At 34.9% G+C, this 11,372-nt stretch overlaps 1 protein-coding gene across 1 annotated transcript in view; it reads left to right on the plus strand.

Annotated features, from left to right (window-relative positions):
• Positions 1 to 6,793: 6,793 nt before the first annotated feature.
• The window catches only part of LOC107102919, a 9,128-nt gene continuing 4,549 nt past the window's right edge, over positions 6,794 to 11,372 (plus strand). The window contains exons 1-3 of the mRNA XM_015402382.1: positions 6,794 to 6,908; positions 7,402 to 7,493; positions 9,946 to 9,990. Coding sequence (XP_015257868.1) covers positions 7,421 to 7,493; positions 9,946 to 9,990 — 118 coding nt within the window. The 5' untranslated portion in view covers positions 6,794 to 6,908; positions 7,402 to 7,420. The remainder of the gene's footprint in view (positions 6,909 to 7,401; positions 7,494 to 9,945; positions 9,991 to 11,372) is intronic.

Genomic DNA, 11,372 nt, shown 5'->3' on the forward strand with positions numbered 1-11,372 from the left:
CAAGGACTCCCAAACTGATGGCGAGATGGAGCAGGGCCCCTCTAATTATATATATCGTATAAAATTGTGTTATATCAAACTGGTCATTAAGTCAGTCTATTATATATGGAGTAATGTAACGAAGGTAATCTCTCCCTGAGATTATAAGTACTTCTGATTCTAATTCCTGGTTGATGGGACAGGTGTTGTGATGAAACGGTGCCCAGCTAGAAAGAGTTCCTGTGTGTCGCTGAATGTGTGCATTGATGACTGAAAGACATCTTCTGCCACTATTTATCTGTTTACTATAGTGTGTTGAATTCATGTTAATGTTAGTTGAAAAAATTGCAAAAAAAAAGTATAATCAACCAAGACTTTCGGGAACCCCATGCAGTACTATTGTCAAGCCACAAGGGGTCGCGGAGCCCCTTTGAAGACCTCCGACATAAAGTTTAAAAGTAAAAGTAATGCAGGAAAAAATGTTAAGGGTAGATGCTGTAGTGCACTAGCCTATTAAAGGGATTTTTTTTCTACAATTCTTGATGACAATTTCCTTAGACCCAATTTTTTTAGTTTTATAACTAATGACAATAGTGTCACATTTAACTGCATCATCTTGAAAAACCTTTTTTTTTATGTGGCGAACGTAACAAAGTTGGTGCAGAACCTACACCAACCACAAAGACATTAATTGTCTGTATAAAGCAAATTTTTTTGATGGTTTTTATTTTTCTTAAATACCGACAGGCCATAACAAAAGTAAGCTTGAATCAAAGAAAACTGACAAGTCTATTTTTAAAATGTAAGGAGTAGAAAGCAGAGATAATTGTTAAAAAATGTAGTTAGTAGAAGTTAAAAGTTGTCTAAAAAATAATTACTCCAGTAAATTAAGGTAATGAGGTATTTCTACTTTGTTACGTGACACCTCTGGTTAAAATCAAGCATACTTTGTTTATTTATGCAGCTGGATACCATTGGAAAGCAAGCAGGGAGGTCCATCTCTGAGAGATAAAATTAGGGTTTTTTTTACTGCCTACTCCAAGTCTGATTGCTTTGCTGTTTTATTTTTCCTTAACAAAAACAAATATGTAAAGAAGAGGGATGGTATAACAAACACTTTGGTGGCCCTACCACCTATTAGGTTTCAGGGAAGAGTACACTTTTAACGTACATCTACTGAAAACTAAATTTGTAATTTCCTCTTGTTATCTTTATGTGATAGTAAAACTTGTTTATAGATCCAAATCCCCACAGTGAGCTATAAAGCTAATCTGTAAGACGACAAATACTTTGACACAGCATCGAGATCGACGATTAGATCTAAATGTTCTATGCATGGTTCCCTAGATTAGGTGTGAGAGATTACTGTTGATCGATGGCTGAATGCAATCGGCTGGTTTTCCTTAGACAGAACCAATTTGACTGCATGATCTAGTTGAATTGTCTCTGTAAAATGTCTTGAGACTACACATTTCTGAATCAAGCTGACAGTTAAAAAAAAATGCAAATAAACAGAATAAACTGTGAATAACTCCAAGCAGTACAATGTTGTGTAATTAGTATTTACACATTATCGTTCATGTCAGTCTCAAGTGCTGAAGTTAAAGAAATGTATCAGGTCTGAAACTATTGAGTCTTCATATGAACTTAATTATTTTCTAAATATGAATTAAATAAAGTCTAAAGACCTTAGAAATATTTGAAAATCTCCCTCTGACATTTTAGTTTTACCACTTTCTTACAGCCAATTATCTGCTAAAAGTAAAAGAACTTTAAATATGAATTATTTATACTCAAAAGAATTTTTTAAACTTAGTATTCCATGCAACCATTGAACTATCTGCCTTCTGAGAGCCAAGAGATAGAATATTTATGATACTAGAGTTTTTCCAACCAAACTGAATATACTTAGAACCACTGGACTAAAAACAGAAGAAGAACACCACTGTTGACAGCTAGGAAAATTATTCCGTTATTTTACATGTGGTTGAGGAAGTTATTTCGTAGAAAACAAAGCAAAGTCTTATTTTCAGTATTTTCTCACCAATAAAGGTCAGCTTGGTTCTTTCCAAGAGTTGGTCAAGCTGATGGTGTGTTCTGTGCTTTCTGTTGCAGCGACTTCAGAAACTTTCTCTGACCCCTAAATCCAAAGCACATGAAAGAGTCTATCATATTTGTTTGAATACGATCAAGTTCAGCTTGACAGCCAACACGAAATATAAATTGATATTGCTGACAACCTTTATTTTCATTAGACAATTGAGAAGTCATGGAAATTTGTGTAAAAACATTCATTTAAGAGTTTTGGTTCATAAAACATTGGGAAAGATTGGATCCATGAAAAGACAGTAGAGTCAGAAAAATGACATCTTTATGATCTTTTAAGGTTTAAAAATGTTGCATTAAACTAATTTCTCATGAGATAATCTCTGAAGATTGGACTAAAAAAGATTCTAGTGAAAACAGAACATTTTGTGCATGAATATTTACAGACAAAATAAATATAAAAACTTCAGATGTTGGCAGTTTTACAGCCTATTTTACTTAACCTGTTATGAAGAGATTTTTCTAAACGTCCATATTCTATTTGCCCTTAATCTCCAAGAAGATATATTCTTCATGGTTGCTTTTGATGAAATGTCTTGCTATCTAATTTCCAAGCACAGGCAGATGCTGACTTCTAGCCAAAGAGCACAATAGTATGTTTCTCTCAGTAACAGCAGCGTTAATTTAAAACTGTGAAAATTGCCAAGGCAGAGGCACCATTAGTCATATGGTTTCTGGGAGACATGTTTTCCACTGAGACATACCTCTAAATGATAGACAGCATTTGGGAACAGCTGCGGAAGATGGTGAGCAGTAGTTCATTTTTGAATCCAGACTGTTCAGCATCTTTCTCCTGTTACAGTGAAATATGTGTGAAGATACAGTAAAGAGTTCTGACATTATAAAGGAGAGATGTCCATTACAGGGTTACCTGTAAAGATTTCAGTCCTATTAGCATATGAAATGAACACTCTTCAAATTTAAGCAGGGCGCTGCTCACAAGTCTGTAAATATTGCTCTACATACATTGTATGCAGAATCAAAAAGGATCAATGTAAACATGAGGATGTGGTAGATTTTAATACATTTTTAATGTTGATACCAAGAAAAAGTTTCTGTAGAGGAAAGTCTTAGGAGCATGCATCATTCAGGTTTTAAACAGAGCAAAAGACATTAGACATTTTCCAAATGCTTCAGCTTTAAATACTTTAATAACTTCACGTATATATTTGGTCTGATTTAGCGTATAGAAATAACTTGGGCATATTTGAAAAGACCTGCTGTGTGCATGAATGTTAGCCTACTAGGACAGCTAGTATACCCCAGGAAGAGCAACAGACCTCATTTCAAAGTTAAGCTGCTAATTAAAGTGGGTACGGAAAGTATTCCTGTTAGGGTTCCAGTTTGTGGGGGTTGCTTTTGTGTTCTTTTTCAGTGTCTCCGTGCATCCACCAGAGGGTGCCATTGCTTCTCTGTCAGCCTGGAGGGCCTCTTTGTTGGTCATTACAGTCGTCGGTCATTACCGTCTGAGGAGTATATGAGCAGCGGACTGTCATCATCTCCTCGCCAGAGTGTTTGCCAGTATTGGGATATCTAGAGATCCATTGCATAAGCCTGGGCCTTCAAGCCTTGGAAGGAATCCGTCCGTCGCGCTGAGGATAAGAAACTATTCACCTAATCTCTTCTCAGTCATCTTCAGGAAAACTTGTGACAGTCCGCTCCGCTGTTCCTCTAGACAACCATTAGTCTGCCTGTCCGCCCTCCAGCAAGTAATCTCCTTATCAGAACAAGCCCCCCACAAACAGAAACCAAGGAGCAACCGCAAACTACATAAGTGAGTCCCTCTCTGGCCATTTTTCTGTATCGGCCTGTTTTTTCCCATGGACCTTGAACTCACCACTCTGATCTCTTTCTAGATTTTCCGCTGATTTAGCTGATTTAGATTTTGCGCTGGTTTTCTATGGACCTTGAACTCACCATTCTGATCTCTTTCTAGATTTTCTGCTTCTGGTTCACCAGACTGGTGGATCTTCCCCTAGCTGAGAAACCAATAGTTTTAGTCTCTCTGAGCTTTTGTCATTTCAATAAACTGTTAAACTTTTTCCCTTCCTCTGAGTGTGCTTCTGCATGTGGGCTAAACATTTAAGACCCATCATGACAATTCCAACCCCTTTAAATTGTTCATTGCAGCCATTTGCTAAAGTCCATAGAGTTCATTTTATTTGATATGATCATTATATATTTTAGCTTTTCTTTTTTTTTTTTATAAATTTGCAAAAAATTACATTTCTTTTTTTTCTTTCAAGGTGTGGTGCTGAGTGTACATTAATGAGAAATAAAACTAACTTTTTTGATTTTAGCAAATGGCTAAAATGAAACAAAGAATGAAAAATTTAAAGGGATCTAATCAAACAGTCATATATGACTTGACTTGAAAATTTCAATTCATGTCCATAAAAAGTTCTGTAAAAATTGCAACAGTGCCAAAAAAGCCTTACTAAAACCTTAATTTGATTAAGTATTTCCAGCTTAGCATCCATTTTTAGGTTTTATATTGATGTATCGCTATCAATATGTGGAAAATGCACGTCAAAGTTTTTCATTTGTACTAACGGCAATGTCCCTCAAAACATTGTAGATGGAAATCTATTTTTTTTTACCATAAGAACACAGCAGGGTCAATAATAAGTTGCCTCCAAAAACAATAAAGGTCAAGCACTTTAATATTTTGTTAAAATGCCTCTAGCTTTGATTATGAATTTGCTGTGGATTTTTTTTTTTCAACAAGCGCCCGCAATCATAAGAATAATTTCGCCCTGAGTTTTAGATTTATTTTTCTCTGCCAACACCTTGCATTGATGATGACAGAGGCTGACAACTAAAATGCTCTTCCTTTCACAATAAAACATAACCAAGTTATCTTTCTTCAGTATCAACGAAATATTTAAGTGATGGGCCATCACGATCATTCAAGAAGCTTTTCCTGTGACATTTTTTTCTCAAAGACAATGGGTCCCCACTTTCTTTCCACTTTTTGATAATGAGTTGGACAGTTCTCAGTCCACTTAGGTATTTTCTGCCCTCTCCTTAGATGTTTTCTTAACGTCATGCCAAACAAATCGATATCTTTTCATAGAATGTGTCATTAGACATGATTAAGAAATAAAAACCAACTCATTGCATCAGTTGTGGTTAAATAACTTGTTGCCAGCTGAAACATAATCGCCCAATCATTAATTATCCACCTATTTGCTTAGTTAAATCCAGGTAGCCAGTGTATGGCTGGTCTTTGGAAATTAGAAGTAATTTTTCCAGTCTGACTGAATTCAAACATAAAAACTTAAATATGATTAATGAAAAACAAAACAAAAAACAAAACAAAGGTATCTATGTCTGTATGTAGTCTGCATATGGTTTCAAATGCATTACCAATCCTGGCTGTTATATGACTAATGTGCCTAACTTAATATGCCATTTAAGATCCATTAACTTAAATATAAGCGGCAACTGCCGATCAATGAAGACTGCAATTTAAAAATATGTGCCTGCAACATTTGAATGTTTGTAAGAGGGGCTGCACCCTCTGAGTTTGGCTGCCTGGTTTGATCTTTTTAAGCTTGTTTTCATCAGTTTTCACTTCTCCCAGAGCGCTCTGTATGTTCCTCTAACAGACTGCAGGCTGTGCAGGCTACGTGGCAGAGCCCAGGCATCAGGATTATATACCAAACAAGGAAAGCCGTTGGTATGCTGGTCCTGAAGGCTCTGCCTCCTACTGTAGCGGCAGTTTGCTGCCTTTATTGGCTCCCTGTATGAGCTTTACTTCTCCTAATGACTCAACTTTCCTTCATGGTGTTCCATATAAAAGATGTATGTGGAAGAAAAAGAAAAAGGCTACTTTTAGAGAAGTTTTTTTTTTAGGTGAAGGCTTAAACTTCATTTTCAGATCATTTTAAAGATTAAAATCAATGGAGTGAAACATGAGCAGACTTATTATGCCAACTTTGAAAGTATCACACATGGTGGAGAAACAACTGCTTGGATATTCTTGTCATATCATATTTCTAATTTCTTCTGTGATCTGATGCAACACTGGAATGTTTTGAGAAATATTGTTTGTTCTTTGCTGTAAATCTCTCTAAAACCTTTGCATTCAACACTATGAATCTCAAGTACTAAAACTGAACTCTTACTGTACATTGCAAAAATAATCTAGAAAAATATAACATTCTTAAAATAATTGTATTTACCCTTAATTTGAGCAGGTAAATAAGATTATTTGCCAATGAAATTAGTACTTTTACAATTAAAAATAAGATAGCTGGATAATATAAATTTGAAATATTTTTCTTATTTTACCTCCTCTTATTCACTGCTACTGTCATGTCTTTTGGACAAATGCCAAGAAAACCTATGGGTTTTTGTTTTGTGTTGCTTTTTAATGTAGGCTTTGAAATATTGGGTCTAAAAACACGTATTTTCAAAAAAAAAAGAAGATGTTAGATCAAAAAGAGCTGAAAGGTAACCCCCAAATTTTTCTCCCAATGAGGAAAAAAAACTTCAGTGCTAAGCTTGGGCTTGTTGTCCAAGTAGAATCAGGCTTCTCACCTTTTCTAATTACAGGATAGCTGCTGGTTGGGTGTTTAGCAGAGAAGGAGCCAATCCTGTAGAGCTTTACAGGATGTCCCAGCCTTATGACAAGCCCTTTTTTTTTTTTTTAATGATCAATGGGGGCTACTTAAAAATGTTGCTCTGTGTGTCTGGCTCATACAGGGGAGCAGAGAGCATTAGATTTCAGACAGCTTGGAAAAGCAGACTGTCCCTCTAGAGAGACCCGCTGGATCCAGAGGTGATCACAGGAGGCCACTTCCTCAGCTTCTTTGCAAGTAAGGAGTAAGGCTATCTCTATGTAGAGAGGCTCTTGGTAACTTTAAGGACTTGAGGTGTGGTAGAACTTGAAAGGATTTAAAGCCTATCCTAAAATCCTTAGAATTGATGACATAGCAGCTGTAATTCAGCAGCCATTCAAGCAGCAGCAGCAGAAGGAATAACAAGCTTCTGGTGGTTTGATTGCTGGGTTCAGTCTCTATGTTTGATATTCTGATTAATTTCCCTAATCCCTCAAAAGCTCTATTAGTGCATGTCCTCAATCCTTCCTATTGTCTCTGTATCTGTGGGTTAAATAAGACAATTTTTTTGTTTTAAAAACATTGTGTAATCAAGGATTTCCATTTCTAAGAGCCAGCTGAAAAGCTCTTCAGAAAAATGGAAAGATGAGAAGATCAGTCCAAGTGGAGTTTTACTGCAACGTGCTACATTCAGTTGCCAGGTAGCAATCCAACAGAAACCCAGAACATTGTTCCCTGTCTGTTCCTCCAGGAAGCACACGATACGGAAAATGGCGCGATCTGGACGACCATCGCTCTCTGTCATCCACACAGGTCTCCTGTTAGCAGTTGTTTTATTACCAGGTGAGACATCATTCAACATGTATGAGCAGATAGAGAAATAGTCTGTTTTTTTTGCTTCCATTATTGCTCACATGTTTAGGGTTCTCCTTAAAACTGTTTTTTAAATGTTATGGAAAGTAGAAGAGGGACAAAGATGCATCTTAATGCAACTAAACTTAGTCAGAAAAACTTTTCTCTCATTAATCTCAGCATATATACCTGGATAGAAAATATAATATCTTACAACAATTATTGAGAAAAGTCTTTCCAAAGGAAAGTAGCTTCTTTTCATTAGATAACTTGTATGGTTGGTTCAAGTGATAAATCGGATCCATTTGTTTATGCATTGGGTTGCATTAGAGCTGTTCAAGCAGTTTAGCAAAAATAAATTTATTAAGATTTTTTAAATAATAAAATTAATTTCCTTCAGTATGATTAGACTATGGCAGAATCCCACTTCATTCCTCTTATCCATTTTTTTTTTTAAAGAGTGTAGGACCTTAAAATGGAGATCCTATAGAGTCTGGTGTACTTAGAAATACACTCATAGATATAATTATATCCTCAGTTTACCTGGTTTAAAAGTTCGATATAAAAATGTATTAAATGTTTGTCAGTTTGAATAATGTTATAATTAAAACAGCCATAAATATGTTTAGTCAAATATCCATGCTTTTACTCTAATCTTGTTTAACTTGCAAACAAGCAAAAATGGGAGAGTAGAGTACTTTAATATTAAACTGATAATGTCACAGAACAAAACCAGCAAAAGCACCTGAATTTAGTGTATAATTTGATATATTCTGATATGAGTATTTAATTTGGTATCAATTAATAAACATTGAATAGATCAAAATCACAAAGTGCTTAACAAGGAAACATGAATGAAAATTGAAGAATTAAATGGAGACATTATTTAAAAAGGAAAAACTATGAAGGAAAACACAATTTTAAGAAAGTTGTGAAAATAATAAAAACACTAAAGGTAATGTATTTTTATATTCTGACTCAGCTTGCAAAATGTGTTTGAAGATTCTATATTTAAGTTAAAATATCAGCAATACCGCATGGAAAATCTAAATTATTTTTTTACTCATGAAAAATAGATGTGATTGTCTTGGTTACCTTTGATTTCTTATCCATGTTCCTTTTGAAGATGAACTTGTGTCATTCTGTGCCCTTACTGCTAAAGTAAAAGTTCCTGAGATTGATTTATTAACATCTACCTGTTTTCAAAAAAATCATTTGTTTTTCTTTTTCCTATGTAACTTTGCATTTTCTTTTTGTAGCAGCCTCTTGGCCAGGACCTCCTTGACTTTTATCTTATTTTTATCTTAAAATGACTATCCTGGTTAAATTAAAAGGAACCAAACAGATAAATAACCAACTGTTTGCATGACCTTCATGACTTAATCTTCAAGATTCAGATTCAAGCATGATATGTCTTCTACCTGGAGGTAACAATCAGCGAGAAAACGATGTCAAAGTTTCTTGAACAAAGGGTCCAGTTTCTTAGTATATTATTTTAAATCAAAGAAAAACATACCAAGAGAAGTAATGACCGAGAAATGGGATTCAGCCTAAATGGCCTTTAAATAGTTTAAAAACACAGGTAGATTTTGAAAATACATGTTGATTTCAACACATACTGTAGAACTCTGATGAGAGGGGTGTCTATTTTTTTTTAGTAAAAAAAAAAAATCAAATAAATAGATGTTTAAGTCATACACAAGCTGTTGGGACTCAGAAAACACGAACATTTTGCATATGATTAGTTTTGGTTGGATTAAGTGAGAATTGCTACTTTACGGTAAATTAAATCAACTTTGCTTTTTGACCATTTCCTAATTATTTTGGAAAAGCTCATTAGAGAAGTTTGGCATCTCCAAATCTTTATAGATCTATTGAGCCCTTTCTCTTTGAAAAGGAAACATCCTTAAATGTTATGCTCTCTGGAGCTTATAAACAGTTGGGGTTAAAAAATATACTAGGATAATCTGGAAATATGCGCTATAATCAGCCGTCTTGGCTTTTTTTGTTATAGCCATAAATGTCTTCATAAAACCTCTGCAGATCAGAAGACACTCAAGCATGTCCTCTCCCTCCCAGCAGCCACATGTACATTGTATCCATAATTAGTTTGTGTGAGGGCCAGCTCTTTGTAGTTTTACAGGTAAAACTTGAGGAGGCCTCCAGCTATGGCATAAACATCACCGTTTTAGTTCAAAGCTAAACGACGCAGAATGCTTGGGGCTGCATGGAGGAGTGGATGTGGAGGAGGCGGGGTAGGGGGTGTTTAATTTGCAGGATGCTGCCAGCGTCGGGGCGCCAGAGTTCCAGCACCTGCCGCTTTTCACCCAGCGGCTTATTAGCAACTCAGCATTTTCCCTGATGTTGAGAGAAAGCTGAACATCTGGTTCCTGTTAGCAAATGTTGCTGCTGCTAATGTGGCTTCTGTTTGTGTTTGTTACAGAGCTTCTGGGGGCCGTTCCAGTGGGGCAGAACAAGCAGGAGGAAGGTTTGGATTTGTCTGATGTGGCATAAGAAACTCAGTTGCTAAATGTTTTGGGGGATAAAAAGCATGAGATTCTACTTTCCCATTAAGCATACATGAACCTCATGCTTTTCAATGTAGATTTATATGAACCCTTTATCTTTAGCTAAAACTACAGGAAAACTTTGAACTATTCTGAAGCTTATTTTCCCTTTCATTTAAAATCAATACCTTTTTTTAGTTTATCCTTCTGATGCAATGCCTCTGAATTCTGTTGTGCAATCAACATCAGGAATTTAGCTTTCATAGATACTGATACTGATTTATTAATCAATTAAATAGTAGGATTTTGTGTTAGTGAATCAATTTAAATAGTGAAATATCATCATGTATGAAACATTGACTCAACAAGTGATACTATACAAAACTGAACTTTAAGAAAGTAAAACACGCTACTACTAATACAACAACAACTACTGCTGCTACTACTACCACTACTACTACCACTACTACTACTACTACTACTGCTACTATTACTACTACCCAAGGCTTTCATGTCGGTTTGAATTTATTTTCTTTTATAATTTTAGGAGAAATGCCCCCAAACAAACAAAATACGACTTTAAACACAACAACATCAAAATATAATGACGATTCAATCATTAAATTACTTGTGATTCTAAACTTAACACGTATACAGATATCAATAGGTACCTCTAAAATAATCATGCTTCGTTTGAAAACAAAATAAAAACCTTGATCCAATACTATGTAACAGCATTAGGACATGGATAGTAACAAGTTTCTCATTAATCTCCGTTTTTGAACTGTGTATGCTTGATTTTAAATCGTGGTAATGTCAAAATCCCTAAAAAGACAAAGCAGGGAAAACAACTGAACAATATAGTACACAGTGATATGGTTTAAAGATTTTTGATAATTCTCCACACAAAGTTAGAATTTATCAAGTGCACCAACAGTTTATCCAGATGTTCTCATATAAATACAACAGACATAAAGAGATAGACGTTTTCCCCCTATGGTTATTTAAGAGTCCAATACGGTACAGATGTTATAGAAACCAATACAATACTGACAACAATTAATAATTTATTGTTTAAATGTTCTGAATACAAGAATACCATTATTAAACATTTAAATATTTTTAATATGCTACATACCTGGCATTTATGTTATTTAAATCAGGCTGCTTTTCTCCTTTAAATACAGAACAATAAAAAAAAGACTTTGAATTAGCTTTTTGTAACTCATGGACACTCAATTATAGTTCATTTATTACTTTAAAATCTGCTGTCATTGCTGATAAATTATATGGATTGTACCGATTTTGCTGTATTTTTTTTATTTTATTTAACCTTTATTTAACCAGGAAGTCCCTTGAGATT

Source organism: Cyprinodon variegatus, unplaced genomic scaffold (assembly GCF_000732505.1).
Source record: "Cyprinodon variegatus isolate N-32 unplaced genomic scaffold, C_variegatus-1.0 Scaffold1341, whole genome shotgun sequence".
Classification (NCBI taxonomy): domain Eukaryota; kingdom Metazoa; phylum Chordata; class Actinopteri; order Cyprinodontiformes; family Cyprinodontidae; genus Cyprinodon; species Cyprinodon variegatus.